Here is a 15,482-nt window from a genome sequence, read left to right on the forward strand (position 1 = left end):
TAAAACACCTATGATCCGTAGAAAGAGCTTTCTAATCCTACAATGGCCCATTAGTAGATTTCTGGCTTCTACATGTACTCCAAATTAAATACACGTAGCAGAAGATTTGAAGCTATGACCCACATGTGAGAGAACATGTAGTTTCATTTTCTGTGCCTGAAACACCCTGACTGAACGACTAATTGTGAACCAAGTGTTCAAATGCATGAACCCATGGATAATTTCTCATTCAGGCTAGCACATTTGGCTCCTAGATCTTCTAGGCAGTTGGCTGTCTCAAGGTGTTACAAAATGCATCTTAACTTCAAAAGACCCCATAGTCTTTAGCATCCAAACTACTCAAAATCCAGTTTCTTTGGAACAAACCAAATCACATACTTCCAGCCCATAATGAAACAGAATGTACATTCCCTTCCAGAAGTGAGGAATGGCGGCATAATGAGGAAATAGTGGAACAATTAAGGCAAACCCAAATCCTCTAGCTCTGTGTGTCCAGTATCTGGGACTTCAGTCTTAAAGGATTTGTATAGCTCTACCTCTGTCACTTGTTGCTTTAAACATTATATCTCTATCTTGGGCTGGCTGCATTTCCTGTGTGCATTTCTCCTTGGCAGATGTCTCAGTGCTTTGGCACGTCCAATACTTTGGAGTCTCCGTCATGACCCAGCTTTACCTCCTTCATGCAGTGGTCTCTTGGTGCCCCTTGCTGGGACTCTTAACTCTGCCACACATTGCCTTGACTGAATGGCTCTCTAGAGGAAGAATCAACAACCCCTGTCAGTGCTGGACTCTAAATGTCTCCAAAGCCAGAGAACATGAGGAGGAAAACATCAAGTTTGGCTGCCAGCTTAGGATGAACCTCCCTCCGCTGCTTTAATCATATAACCAGCAGTATTCCTATAGAAGCATTTGCGAAGGAATACTATGGACCGAAGAGAAGGATAAGTGCATAGGCGCTGTGACCACCTTGTAAGTCCTGCAAAAAAAAACAGCATAAAAGGAGGAGGAGGAGGAGTTGCGAAGAAAAAGGAGTCAGTAGGTGAGGGAGGAGAACAACAGTAGATCATGGGTGGTGCACATAATTAGTACATTATATACAAATATGAAATGGCCAAAAGTCATACAAACATAAACTCCCCCCCCAAAAAAAACCCACACATCATTCACTATGAACAAGTTGGTTTTATTTTGGAGATGCTGAGATGGTTCAGTATACACCAATGGATAAATGTCATACCTCATATAAATGGTCCCAAAGACAGAAATATCATGATCATCCCAACTGATACCAAAGAAAAGACTTTGACAAAATCCAAAGTCCATTCATGATAAACGTCCTGGAAAGAACATGGAAGAACATGGAAAAGTCATAATTTTTAGTGCACAATGACTTTCAAAAGGATTTGTAAAATGCAAAAGCAGATAAAGTGTCCAGAGGGCTTATTTTTGTTGTTGTTGTTTGATTTGGTTAGTTAGTTTGGTTGGTTGGTTGGTTTTTTTTTGAGAAAGTATTTCTTTGTGTAGCCCTCCCTGTCCTGAACTCGCTCCATAGACCAGGCTGGTCTGGAACTCAGAGAGTCTTTCTTGCTGAAATGGGAGCATTTTGCGGGGAGGCGGCTGGAAGGCTGGAATGGTGGTCAAAGGATGGGAGGAGAGAGGCGCGCAAACCTTACACACTGTAAATTGCTAAACCTTTGGTTTTGTTTCATCATTTCCATATAAACCTTTAAAATTGTTTTGTGTTGACATGCCATGAAGAACAACTAAACAGGGTAGTTTGAGGCAACCTGAATTCGTGTTTTTAGCCCAATATCACTACAATAAACAGAGTTGAACAATAAACTCTCGTTGCCTTTGAAGTGAGAGCTGTTGTGCATGGACATATTATTTGGTAGGAACCTAAATCCACATTCCTAAGCCACAGTCATTCATATTTGGTGCAGTAACCTGTTTCTTACTCTTCTTGAGGAAGGGGTGCGTTTTGGGTCTGGCATAGTTATAGCAAAAAACTGGGACCGTGTGTGTACGTGGGGCGGGGGCGTGTTCATGGACTTTTCTTCAGGTGGGACTGGAAGGAGTCCTGGGAATACAAGGCTGAGCACAGAGAAAATGGTAAGGGGCTATGTTTCCTGCAAAAACAGCCCTTTCCAGGAGCACAGAGAAGCACCCTTTGTCCCTGCCATCGGCCCGTCGGACCTGGCACAAGAGCGCACTAGAGAGCTGAAGAATCTAAGCACTGTCCGTGCTGGTCTTTCTAACAGTGAGCGGTAGGCTGCTGGACTAGCACTGGGCAGTGGGGTTCTGAGCTTTCAAACTGGGGCTGGTGGTGACTCAAGGGCCCCCTGGCTTTCCTCTGCTACTCAAGCGGGCGGGGCTCCAGGGCTGCCCGGACCCCTGGAGTCCTGCTGCTGAGTGAGGAGGATTTACTCGCGTACTCGGCGAAACCGGCAGCTGCGCCTGCGCACACTCTCAGCCAATCAAGAGCTTACTTCCGGCTTTCTCCCGAATAGCATCCGTTTGCCGGTCTGTCTCTCCTGTTTCTCGTTTTCCCCCGACGGGTGCACGCGAAGGACAACTTCCGCTTCCGGTATCGTGCTTGCGGGCCCGGTCAGTTGCGGCCGAGGGATTGGGCGATTCCGCGAGCAGCGCAGGCGCTTTCCGTCTGTCCGCCTCCCGGTGAGGTTGATCCTCCTGCCTCCGACAGGCTGCTCCTAATCCACGCGTCTGGGCTGAAAGGCAAGTTTTCCAACCGCCGGAGAGGTACTGCGGGGAGTGCGGGGGCGGGAGGGGTTCTTCCAGCAAGTGACCCAGGTCTTAGCCGGCTCTGATGGGTGCACTTTTCCGAGCAAAAAGAGGAGAACACAGGTAGGGAAAAAATGTGCTTCCTCCGGTCGCTGCGAGACCAGTCGGACAAGCACTGTTGTAAACTTTTATGTTCGTTTTCGCTTAACTTAGAAAACCACTTTGTTATGAACTTCCTTGTGAACTGAACGTGAATGGCCAGCCTGAGTTGTCCGTTACAGTCGGCACTTGCCTCATATGGCTGTTTTGGTTTAAAATTAGTTAAAATTGAAGATTGGTTTTCAGCTTCTCAAGATACGTTTGAAATTCTCTGTAACCACGTGTAGTTGATTGCTACTGTGTAGAGAACCGCATAGCTTATATTTCTGTCGTCACAAAATTGAACACTGCCGATGGTTTTAAGATACGTAAAACATAATAAAAGGGATAATATTGGTGCTGACAACTCTTCTACTTTATGGCATAAGAAAGAAATGAATTTGAAGAAGATGGCTAAGCAGTTTCTACCTCTATTCGGAGAAGAACTATATCATTACTTCATAAACAAATAAATGAAATTTACTGGCTCCCACCCATGTTGCCCTGATTATAGTATTTTCCCACCACCATACTACCCTGTTCCATATAGGTTAAGACTTATAGTTGATAAGTGGCCGCCATGGAGGCCAAGGAACACAAGAAACACAGAAAGAAGCACAGTGGGCCTAAAGCTGAGAAGAAAAAGAAACGGTACCTGCAGGACCTACAGCTTGGCGATGAAGAGGATGCCCGGAAGAGAAACCCTAAAGCTTTTGCAGTTCAGTCCGCTGTGCGAATGGCTCGGTCCTTTCACAGGTGTGTTTACCTGGGGTTGGTGGTTCTTCCATTTCATGAAGCCCTAGGAGGTATTTGGCTTTGCGAGTCTATCTCAGAGCTGAAGGACATAGGCATACCATGGTGCTTTCCCTAATGTTTTAGAACTCCAACCAAAGAAGCATTTTGCCTCCAACATCTGCCCTTTGCTTTTTTTTTTTTTTTTACCCAAGAGAAAAGAATTATATTAGTTCACAGAAAAATTTTGTAAACTTTAACTATCTCCATGACAGTATGTGTGGTGCCCCTCATCCTTTATTTAATGTAAAGTACGAAAATACCTGTAGTTTGGGAGACATTCTATATATCCAGCAGTTTCCTTTCAGTGTTACTGAGTTAAATTCTTTTGTTTGTTTATTTTTGTTATTTTAAGACAGGGTTTCTCTCCTGGCTTTCTTGGAACTCACTCTGTAGACCAGGTTGGCCTCAAATTCACAGAGATACTCCTGCTTCTGCCGCTGCCTCTGAGTGCTGGGATTAAAGATGAAAGGCGTGCACCACTGCTGCCCAGCCTGAATTAAATTCTTTTAAGAGCAGAGATTAGGAGTTATTCTCATCCCAATTCTGTGAATGAGAAAACAGGTCCAGGGCAAAAATTAAATAACCAGTTGACTTATCAGATTTTGCTTTATCTCCTGTACCTCTATTTGTATAAAACCGTCTCCACCTTTGCCTTTTATTCTCTTAAACGTTAAAGTCAAATCAGTCTTCATTTATGGTGTGTTTGATTATTAACTTTATTTTTTAGTATCTACTTTTATCTTTACTGAAGAATAGAATAGTTTTGGACTGGGGGAGCTTAGAAGTTAAACAATTAAATTCAAGTTAACTGTTTCTGTGTATTATCTGTCCTCTATAAAATCTAAATTTAGCATGTTAAGGTCTTTTGTGTTCTGAAAGTAACTTTTTTTTTTTAAATAGGACTCAGGATTTAAAGACAAAAAAGCATCACATTCCAGTGGTTGACCGAACTCCACTAGAACCCCCACCGATAGTGGTAGTGGTGATGGGGCCCCCCAAAGTTGGAAAGAGCACTTTGATACGGTGCCTCATTCGGAATTTCACCAGACAGAAGTTGACTGAGATCAGAGGCCCTGTGACAATTGTGTCAGGTAGGGTGCGCTGCTTCGGAACTAGGGGGGCAAGTATTGTTGCCTGAGGAATAACATATCTGAGTTTCAGTGTTTGCTCGTGCTGTTATGTGATATTACCACATATTTGCCTGTAACTTCTTAGACATGACAATGTTGATGTGTACCACCTTAGTCTGACTGGTTGACTTTGCCAAGTGTGCTTAGACTGGTCCTGTCGTCGTGAGCACACTCATCTCACAGTGAGTTAGCTCCGTCGTTGTGAGCACACTCATCTCACAGTGAGTTAGCTCCGTCGTGAGCACACTCATCTCACCATAAGTTAGTTCCCATCTACCACACACATCTGCTTTTCTTCGCAAAGCTACTTTTATGAGAATTTGTGTGCTTTTCATTTTTTTCTGTTTTTGAAGCAGAGTCTCTGTGTGTACCTCTGGCTCCCTTGGAACTTGCTATGTAGACCATGCTGACCTTGAACTCACAGAGATGCCCCTGTTGCTGGCTCCCCAGTGCTGGGATTATGGTTTCTGTGTTTAAGTGAAGGAGAATGAAGTCAGTACCCCAGCAGTAATGGTAGAACCCGAAGTGCCTTGAGACAGCAGTGGTAGAGTAGGACATTTCTTTAGCTTTGGAAGAGAGTATCCTTAATCATTGCATTTTAACTGGGAAAGTTACTGTCCAATGGACATTTTGGTTTATTAAGCTTGGGAATATTTCTATTCATAGTAGTAGTACAGGAACATATGACTATCCTGTGAATACCTGTTGTGTTAGCTTTGATGGTTTTGTTTTTGTTTTTATTTTTGATTAAAAAAGCACAATAAAAAGTGTGTTAAATTAACTGGCAACAGAGAAAGCTGGTAAAGAAAGGCAGGTAAATTTGGTCAAGTAAGAATTGGAACCAAGGAGCTCCATAATCATCTGGCATCCGTTCAGTGTTGTATCTGTGGTTAGAAATATACATGTTAGGAACCCCAGGGATCTTCCAGATTCTTTGTTTGAGGTCCTGATCAACTGTAGCCACAATGTAACAGATGACTGCTCTGTATCAAGCAGTCATCAGCATAGGTTCCTTTGTATGTGCGTGGGAGTTGGTCAAATCATGGATCCTTGGCGATTCTTAGTGCCACTCGGTACTTCTGGGCCATTTTCTCAATTTCAGCCACCACACAGTTATACAAGGGATACACTTGGCGCACAGACAGTCCATCATGGCTGCACTAAGTCTAGTTTGGTTTTAATGGAAAAGTTGATGAAGTTGGCATCAACAGGATGTGGTATGGTGGGCCCAGCTGTGTATTATACTGGAAGAGTAAGCAGGAGAGATGTTGGGGAACTTCTCTTTCCTTCAACGCACTGGGATCTTTCTTCTCTTTCTTTTTAGGCTTTAATCTATCCTTTTCTTTAAGTCTCTAATCTCTCAGACTAAGCATTTGCTTCATAGTCGCATATTCTCATGTTTTCTTTTGCTTCCCCATGTTCACACTGGTTTGATGCTATTTTTAGCCATATTGAGAGCATAGAAAAATTTGATGGAGATAAGAGAGTGACCTGTGGTTTAGCAGGATCACGATAGTTATAAACCCCATCTAGGATTGTACCTTTTTTAATACCTTTTTTTAAAAATCTGGGTGCAGTTGTATATTTTTAGAAGTAAAGAGAGATCAATGCAAGCAAAACAGGATGAAATTGGTACGAGTTTGATAGTCTTGGCTATAAAAATGAACTATCACATTCCTATGGAGGTGTATGGTGTTTTACTGGGTTCAGTTAAAAGCATGGTCATTATAGAGCTAATGACAGCACATTTTCAAGATTTTTAAAAGATAAAATTTTCTTTGTTCTGACAGGTAAAAAGCGCAGACTTACCATTATTGAATGTGGGTGTGACATCAATGTAATGATTGATCTAGCTAAAGTGGCAGATCTGGTAAGTTGGTAAGGTGGCCTGGGATCCCGCTGGAGAGTGTGACGGTGAGATGGGTTGTCTGTCTCATTTGCAGGGAAATACTTGTGATTGTTAGGGAAAGATGAGTGGAAGTGGTTGAAATTATGATATTGTTACTGTCATAAAAATGAAATCTGCATATTGAATGTAGTGTAAAACCATAGGGTTGAGAAAATAATGGACAAGATTAATATATGAATACACAGAGACACACACACATACAAACATTTGCTCTCTTTTCTGGAACTCTCCCTAGGCACTGTACTAATAGCTTTCTGTAAATTTAGCTCACATAACCATCAATGTGCTCATTCAGGTATTATGTGTACCTATCAGCTAAGTAATTTGTCTTGGCATGAGCCCTTTCTCTCTCTCTCTCTTGCCTTTTGTTTTGTTCTTTTTTTTTTTTTTGAGACAAGATTTCTCTGTATAGACTCAGATCCCCCTGCCTCTGCCTCCTGAGTGCTGGGATTAAAAGTGTGCTCCGCCATGCTTGGCTGATGTCTTTATATTTATTTATTTAGTGATTTATTTGACCCACTGTGTTTAATTATGACTGCTTGTGTGACTTTGGTTATTTATTGGAACGGCAGCAGTTCATCACTGCTGCCCTTCCCAGTGTTCATTGCTGCATGTAATCTGAGAGTGGGGCGGAACTCCATGCATGAGTCCAGGTAATCACAGACAAAGGGAGTTCTTGAGCACATACTTCCCCATCTTCTGGCTTTTACCTTCTTTTCACCCTGTCCTTTGCAGTGTTGCTGAGCTGTGGTGAGGGGAATACAGTGATACCAGTGTTCTGTTTAGGGCCAGGTACTCTACAGTCACTATCCTTAGCACTTAGACCAGCAGTGAATCTGTGTTAACTGCCACCCATTGCAAAAAGAATCCCTGGAAAAGGTCTCAAGTTCAACTAATCTGATTTATATTGCTTTTTGATTTCTGGTACAGGATCCCATTATGAGCTCTGTATGCTGGCCTAGAACTCACTATGTAAACCAGTCTAGCCTCAAACTCAGAAATCTGCCTGTCCCTGTCTTCCAGATTAAAGGTGCGCATCACTGTATCTGGCTAAACATAACCATTTAGAAGACAGTCGGACACTGTCCTTTTAGAAAACACCAGTAGTAGACTCCTTTAGAGCCTATGACCTCCCCAGCCACTGGCTCTTGACCAGGTTTACAATGCTAGACATGAGTTCTGTGGAAGAGGCCTCAAATTCAATCAAAAAGCATTGGTTACCACCATAATGGTCATTTGAGTGGTGAACATAACTGGCCTGGCAGGTCTTCTTTGTTGTAGCTAATGGAAAGTGGTAGTAGGCATTTCCTTTTTTTTTTTTTTTTTTATTGCTGTCTCTTAGCATGACAGGACAACAGATACCTTTGCACCAGAAAGACTCCAAAAATATAAAAGTTATCAGTCCTGATCAAAATTCTTTTAAGATTCATTTGTTTATTATATGTATATAAGGGGTTTGATTGCATGTGACTCTGTGTAGTATGTACATGCCTGGTGCCTGTGGAAGTCAGAACAGGGTATCTGATCCTTTGGAACTTAAGTTATAGATGGTTGTGAGGGTGCTGGGAATTGAACCTGGGTCCTCTGCAAGAACAAGTGCTCTAACTCTTGAGCCATCTCTCTCTCTAGTCCTACCAAACTATATTGATATTAAAGATAGGTATTTTTAATTTTGGATTTATTAATAAAGTGTTACTCTTAATACAACTTAGTATAAGCTTGCTAAGCCTTATGTTTTTAAAATGACTGAAATACTAATATTTTGTAGTTTGAGAACATGATTATTAACGGAAATATCTTTTGTGGCATTTTGTTGAATATTTAAACAACCAAGTGTGTGGCTTGATTTGACCCATGGGCCATAACTTGCTGACTCTTGGTCTGGGTGGAGTATTTTCATGACTTCTGTGAGAAATTGTGTTCTGTTTTTAGGTGCTAATGCTTATAGATGCCAGCTTTGGGTTTGAAATGGAGACATTTGAGTTTCTAAACATCTGTCAAGTACATGGCTTCCCTAAAATTATGGGAGTCCTCACCCATCTAGACTCCTTCAAGCATAACAAGCAACTCAAGAAGACAAAGAAGCGGTTAAAGCATAGGTTCTGGACAGAAGTCTACCCGGTAGGAAGAAGAGTTATTGAGTCATGTCACCTGTAATCCTTTAAAGTAGCCAGAATGAAACGCTCTTCCTTAAATCCCTGGTTTTCCTGGATGCATGTATATCTAGTCCTTGGCCTGTTTCCTCCACATGGTCTTTATCTGGGTCTCTTGGTATATCTCACTTGCTTCTGTACACACATGAGACAATGTACCCTCTACTGGTCATGGATTGATGCAGTTCTTCAGAAGTTTCTGCTCGTCCAGGGCTGCTGTGGCTCGTCGCTCACAGAGTCCTTTCTCTGCCTAGGAACTTTCAGTGCCTTCTTCCCAGGTGCTGGTGTTTGACTGAGAGAAGTTTGCTTTGGTGAGACCCTTACATGACAAGTCCTGACAAAAGCAACCAGGTGTTTAATTGACATTCATTTTACATTTTTTTCTTTTTGATGTTTAGGGTGCCAAACTGTTCTACCTTTCTGGAATGGTACATGGAGAGTATCAGAACCAAGAGATTCACAACCTGGGCCGATTTATTACTGTTATGAAGTTTAGACCTCTCACATGGCAAACATCTCATCCGTACATCCTGGCAGACAGGTAAACTATAAGTATGAGTTTCTTCTCTTCCTGGTGATGTATTTCTTTTTAACTTCTTTAAGATTTGAGAGAGATCAGTGATAGAGCCTATTATATACAGTCACTGGAAGATGCTATGCCTTCTAGGGTGAATAATTATAGCTAAGGGCTGGAGATACAGCTCAGTGCGTAGAGGACTTGCACAAACCTCTGTCTGATTTCCAGTATTTTTTTTTTCCTGCTTGTCTTTTTGTTTGTTAATTTGTTTCTTGAGACAGGGTTTCTCTTAGCCCTGGCTGTCCTGGGAATTTGCTCTGTAGACCAGGCTGACCATGAACTCAGAGATCTACTTACATCTGTCTTGGTGTGTTGGGACTAAAGGCCTGTGCCACCACTGCCTGGCTTGCTCTTCCTTCCTTCCTAAACAAACCAGGCGGTGGTGGCACATGCCTTTAATCCCAGCACTCAGGAGGCAGAGGCAAGCAGATCTCTTGAATTCTGAGTTTGAGGCCAGCTTGGTCTACAGAGTGAGTTCAGAGAGACCCTGCTCAAAAGCCAAAAACAAATCAAAAACAACAACAACAAAACCAAACAAATTGAATAACTGAAGAATGGAGAAGTTTTGAGGCATCAATGACGATGTCCATGTGCCTAGAGCACCAGTCACCTGGTGCCTCTGTTTTACTGTTTTGTTTTCTCAGCCTATAATACCCCCGTTTTTTGTTTTTTGTTTTTTTGGTTTTTCAAAACCGAGTTTCTCTGTGTAGTAACAGCCCTAGTTGTTCTGGAATTAGCTGTGTAGACCAGGCTGTCCTTGAACTCACAAAGATCTGCCTGCCCTGCATCCCAAGTGATGGGATTAAAGGCTGCCGCCGCCGCCACCACCACCACCACCCGGTTGTAATACTCTTTCTTAGAGGAATCCAAGATAAACCAGAAACCCTCAGCCAGTGGGGTAACCTTAGTTCTTTCAAGGGTTACTCTATACATGCTGTGTGCTCTGTCCCAGTAAGGGTATCATTTCCCTTCAAGTGTCTTGTGGAGTACGTTATCATATGAGCCAGTGGGAGGCAGTCATGTCCTTGTCCTCTGGAACACAGTGAACCATTCCTCCTTGTTTCTGTATTTGTAATCTTCTAAATGATGTGCTTAAGGGGCAAGTCTTGTGGTGCTTGAGATTGAGTTCCAAGCCTCATGTACTGGGCATCATTGAACCATTGAGCTGTACTCCCGGCCTGTGAACTCAGTGGTCAGCATGTGGCGGGAAGTAGAAGTTCTTACGCTCCTTCCTATCATATGATTGTGTTTTTTTCTAGGATGGAAGATTTGACAAACCCTGAGGACATCCGCACAAACATCAAGTGTGACCGAAAGGTGTCTCTTTATGGTTATTTACGAGGAGCCTACCTGAAAAATAACAGCCAGGTTCACATGCCAGGTATTCTCTTTTGTATGTGTTGACCTCTTGGGATGGTTTTGTTCCTCTGGAACATTGAAAAATTATCAAACAAGGCAGAAATATGATCTGGAGGTCTTTGAAATAGCCCCGTTGTGAATCATCTGCCAGAGTGTTGAGTGGATGCAGATGTTGTCTGGTTAGCAGGGGCTGCTGCCTGTGGTGCGTTTCCGTGTCAAGTGCAGCCTTCAGGTGCCAGCAGTTGACACTTGTTTGTGAGTGCTTGGCTTCCTGGGTTCTGTCTTCCAGGTGTAGGAGATTTTGCTGTCAGCGATGTCAGTTTTCTCCCAGACCCCTGTGCTCTTCCGGAACAGCAAAAGAAGCGCTGTTTGAATGAGAAGGAGAAGCTGGTCTATGCGCCGCTCTCTGGAGTTGGGGGTGTGCTGTATGACAAGGATGCTGTCTATGTCGACCTCGGTGGTAGTCATGGCTTTCAGGCAATGGTAAGAAGAGGTCTCTTTTGAATTACTGTTTATAAATCTTTGTCAAATACTGTGTTCATCTTCTAGTTATTAAAGCTTTTTTCTTTTAATCCAAGTTACGATAAAAAGAATTGATTATAAAAGATGTTTTTCATTGTAACAAACAGAAAATAAAAATACTTTTATAATCTTCAGATTTAAAGTTCCCAGTGGTTACTACCATTGCCATGCTCATTTTCTTTCTAGAAAACTATAGTGTTTTCTAGGTCTAGAACACTCTTATTTTGGTTTTTCTTCCTTTTTTTTTTTTTTGGTGTGTGTGTGTGTGTGTGTGTGTGTGTGTGTGAGAGAGAGAGAGAGAGAGAGAGTCTCTATATAGCCCTGGCTGACATGTGTAAGTAATTGGTATTTTTATTCTTTCTAATTTACAACTTCTAAAATCAAAATTAAGTCACATTTCCCTTCCGTTTTCTCCAGTCCCTTTTATGACCCACCCCTCAAGTTGATGGCCTATTTTTCTTTCATAATTATTGTTATTTATAAATATATTCATGTTTGTAAATATAAATATATAACTATGACTGAGTCCATGATGGTGTTTGTCTGTATTTAACCAGAGATGACCACTTTGTGTTGGATAATTAACCAGGAACTTGTCCCTGGGGAAGACTGAGTCTCTCTCCTTCATCTTTCCTAGTGGTCTATGGGTAGTATCTTGTCAAGTTCCCCCATCACATTAGCATGATTATCAGTGATGTCATTGTTCAGGTCTTGTTTAGGCAGCCACACAGTTGAGATAGCGGGTGTAGCTTCCCCGCCCTTTCTAGGAAACATAATCTTAACCACAGAACTCTGCTTCTCCCCCACTTACAGTCTTTCTTCCCCTCCCTGTTCTCTGAACCTTAGGTAAGGAGTTGTGTTGTAGATGCAGCCATTGAGACTGGGCTCCCACCATCTGTTGATCTCTGCATCGTGACCAGTGTGGTTCCTATAATGGTCTCATTTGCTGTAAAGAGAAGCTCCTTCTTATTTGTGGGTATATGGTTACATTTAGAATGTAGTTGGGAATTGTTCTGGGCTAGTAGAGATAGTAAGTCCTCTAAGATCCATGATTTCACTAGCCCCTAGTTAGTTAGCTTTCCAGTACCAAGCATGGTTTCCTTCCTGTTGAGCAGGCCTTTATCACCCAGATATGAGTGCTAGTATTACACCCTAGGGACAGAGTGTCATTGTGTGGTTTGTAGGCATCACAGCAGCTGGGTAGGACTATTCATTGCTTCCCTTCCTTCGTGGCTTGCTTAGTATTTTCTGGTACTGTGATGGCTGGACCTCAAGAAGGAGCTTTTAGGTTGGATCCAGCTTCAATCCTCTAGGTTTTGTGTCCTGAGTCTGCGTTGTCCTCAACAATAGGAACTTACCTTCAACCTCTGAAAGGCAACCAAGGGCAACAGCGATAGCCTGGATTGTTTTGGGAGTCACTTGAACTCCCCTGACCAGTAACTCACATGGAGGTTTTTTGTTTTTCATGCTGAGTACTGGGGTTTTTGTTAGTCTGTGGTTCTTGTGAAGAACATTGTCAGTCTAAGTGGCATGCCTCTTACTATGTGTATGTATTATATATAATTTTATGTAAATATAAAATAATGATTTCTTGAGGTTTTATTAAACATACTGTGTTGTTTGTCCTCCTTTTTCCTGTTGAACTTTCTCTTCCCTTGGTTAGAGCCGGGTATGTGTGTAAGTGTAAGACATTTGAGGTACTTTTGTTCTTTTGAAAAATTTCTCTGACAGTTTTATATATGTGTAAATGATGTTTTGATCGTTGTCACCCTCACACTCCTACTGGACATCTTTTCAGTACGTCCTCTGACAGTTCCTGTGTGTGTGTGTGTGTGTGTGTGTGTGTGTGAGATGGACCATGGCAGTTCTCACACTTGCTTCTTCCCTTGTTCCTCTCCTTTCCTGCTGAAGCTCTTCTCAGCGTATCATTTTTTTAATAATGACCTACTGAAATTTATCAGGGTGTTTACATGAGAATAGGTTTGGAGTTATTTTCTGGATGTGGACTACAGAGGTTAAAAACACTGCCTGCTCTTCCAGAGGACCTGGGACATTTCCAGCACCTGCATGGTGGCACATAACTGACTTAATCCAGTTCCAGGGAAAACATTGCCCTCTTCTGACCTCTGCAGTCATGAAGGCATGCAAGTGGTACACCTATGAGAGTGTGCAGAAAAAACATCCTTATACACTACATGTTAAACAGCAATAGCAAAGATTCCCCATTCAGCAGCCATTAACAGTCAGTTGCTTCTCAGGGAGAGATGGTGCCTCATGAACCCCTCCCCAGCCCAAGTGCTAACGTTGGCAGGCTCTACCTTGTGCAGTTCAGCACGACTGCTGTTGGTTCATGAGTACAGTGGCCATGCTGTGTGCAGAGGAGTGTTACACAGCGCTATTCCTGTCCCTCAGCTTCCATTCTTCCACCCCGTATTCCAAGGTCTTCCCTGAGCCTTGGGAGTCATGAGGACTTGAAGTTTTTGTTAGTTCTTGGAATATAATCTCGCGGGGTTAAAACAGTTCTTGTCTGTAATGCTGAGACCTGGAGTTTTCCTAGCTAAAGCCGTGGTTACCAGACTGATGGACTGCATGAACTGAGAGGTGTTTGCAGTGTTGGGGATCAAGCCTAAGCTTTGTTGCAAGAATTTTCTTCTCTTTCTTGAGACAGTGAGAAAGGTTTTTAGAACTATAAGAATTTTTAAAAAGATTTATTTGTAGCACAAATAATAAAAACCCAGAGATAGATATTGGGATTCAACCTGAAGATCAGAAAAACAAAGCAGCCAACAACTAGAGAGACCTTAACTCTACCAAGACTCAGACAAACAAAGGAACAATCCAGCAGTGCTCTCCACCAACCTCAGACTCTACATTCCACTGAGTTCCTGTTTCCCCTTTATATTCATTTTTCTGTCCAGCCATATCACTCCTGTGTTCTCCCTAGTGCTGGGATTAAAGGCGTGGGGTCTGAAGTGCTGAGGTCACCTTTGTGTGAGCTTTGTTTCCCTTAGACAGATTCATTCTTGTGTACCCCAGAGGGAACGCACAGAGATCCCTCTGCCTCTGTTTCTCGTGTCCTGGGATTAAAGATCTTTATGGCTGACTAGTCCTGCTGATCCTCAGGCAAGCTTTATTTGTTAAAACACAAATAATATACCACTGTATTTATTATTTGTGTGTGTGTGTGTCCCCGTCCGTGTACATACATGCATGTGTGTGTTCAGGTGGCCACAGAGAGCTGTTGAGTATTGATGCTGGCGATACAGGCAGCTGTGAGCCTCCAGTGTGTGCCCTGTGCTGGGAACTGAACTCTCAGGTCTTCTGCATGAGCAGTGTGCTGTCGGAACTGCGGAACTGTCTCTAGCCCAAGTTTAGGGTACTTTTGAGGAATGATGAAACCAGCATGTCTCCAGAGTGCTGTGCTTTCCTCACTTGCACCTTTTCTCTGGCTTTGGCAGGAGGAAGCAGGCCCCACGCATGAACTGGTCCAGAGTCTCATCTCCACCCATGCCAGTATCGATGCCAAGATGGCTTCAAGCAGAGTTACACTTTTTTCTGATTCCAAACCTCTGGGGTCAGAAGATATCGATAATCAAGGGTAAGTCTACCGTTTTTCTAAGTTTTCTATTTAATTTTTTTTAAACATTTGTGTGTGCGTGTGTGCATCTCTGTTTACTGTGTTGGTGCCAGGAATCAAACTCAGAAAGTCAGGCTTGGCAGCAAGTGTCTTTCTTTACCCAATGACCCATGTTATTGGATCTTTCCTAATTTTTAATTGTAAAAAGTTAAAGTAAAAATTATATTACCATTCCACCATCAGTCTTTATTTTGATGGAATTTGACCCCAGGTTTTTTGGTTTACTGTGTATATTCAGGTGCTTCTTCTCAGTTTTTCATTTATGTAGCATTACATAATATATTTTCTCATGTAAAATATAAGACTTGTTTTCAATAGAAGTATTCAGAATATTACTCAAATATTACACAAACTTTACTATTGATTGCTTTTATTTTTCTAGGAGACCACTTGGCTATGTTTTAGTGACAAATTCCCGAGCACTGTGTAGCTGCTTATTCAGGTCCCATTCGAAGGCATATGCCTTCTCTCTGAAGGGCTCCGTACATTGTTTTGTCACCATGGTGGATATCCACTAGTG

General features: G+C 42.4%; 1 protein-coding gene and 1 pseudogene across 1 annotated transcript in view; one reads left to right on the forward strand and one right to left on the reverse strand.

Annotated features, from left to right (window-relative positions):
* Positions 1-2,579: 2,579 nt before the first annotated feature.
* Positions 2,580-15,482, forward strand: part of Bms1 (BMS1 ribosome biogenesis factor) — a 34,581-nt gene continuing 21,678 nt past the window's right edge. Inside the window, exons 1-9 of the mRNA XM_048444425.3 lie at positions 2,580-2,736; positions 3,431-3,636; positions 4,576-4,766; positions 6,596-6,675; positions 8,647-8,835; positions 9,266-9,408; positions 10,704-10,825; positions 11,093-11,286; positions 14,784-14,923. Of these exons, the coding sequence (XP_048300382.1) occupies positions 3,461-3,636; positions 4,576-4,766; positions 6,596-6,675; positions 8,647-8,835; positions 9,266-9,408; positions 10,704-10,825; positions 11,093-11,286; positions 14,784-14,923 (1,235 nt within the window). The 5' untranslated portion in view covers positions 2,580-2,736; positions 3,431-3,460. The remainder of the gene's footprint in view (positions 2,737-3,430; positions 3,637-4,575; positions 4,767-6,595; positions 6,676-8,646; positions 8,836-9,265; positions 9,409-10,703; positions 10,826-11,092; positions 11,287-14,783; positions 14,924-15,482) is intronic.
* Positions 5,578-6,223, reverse strand: LOC125406846 (rRNA-processing protein FCF1 homolog pseudogene; annotated as a pseudogene).

Source organism: Myodes glareolus, chromosome 3 (assembly GCF_982192425.1).
Source record: "Myodes glareolus chromosome 3, mMyoGla1.1, whole genome shotgun sequence".
NCBI classification, from domain to species: Eukaryota; Metazoa; Chordata; class Mammalia; order Rodentia; family Cricetidae; genus Myodes; species Myodes glareolus.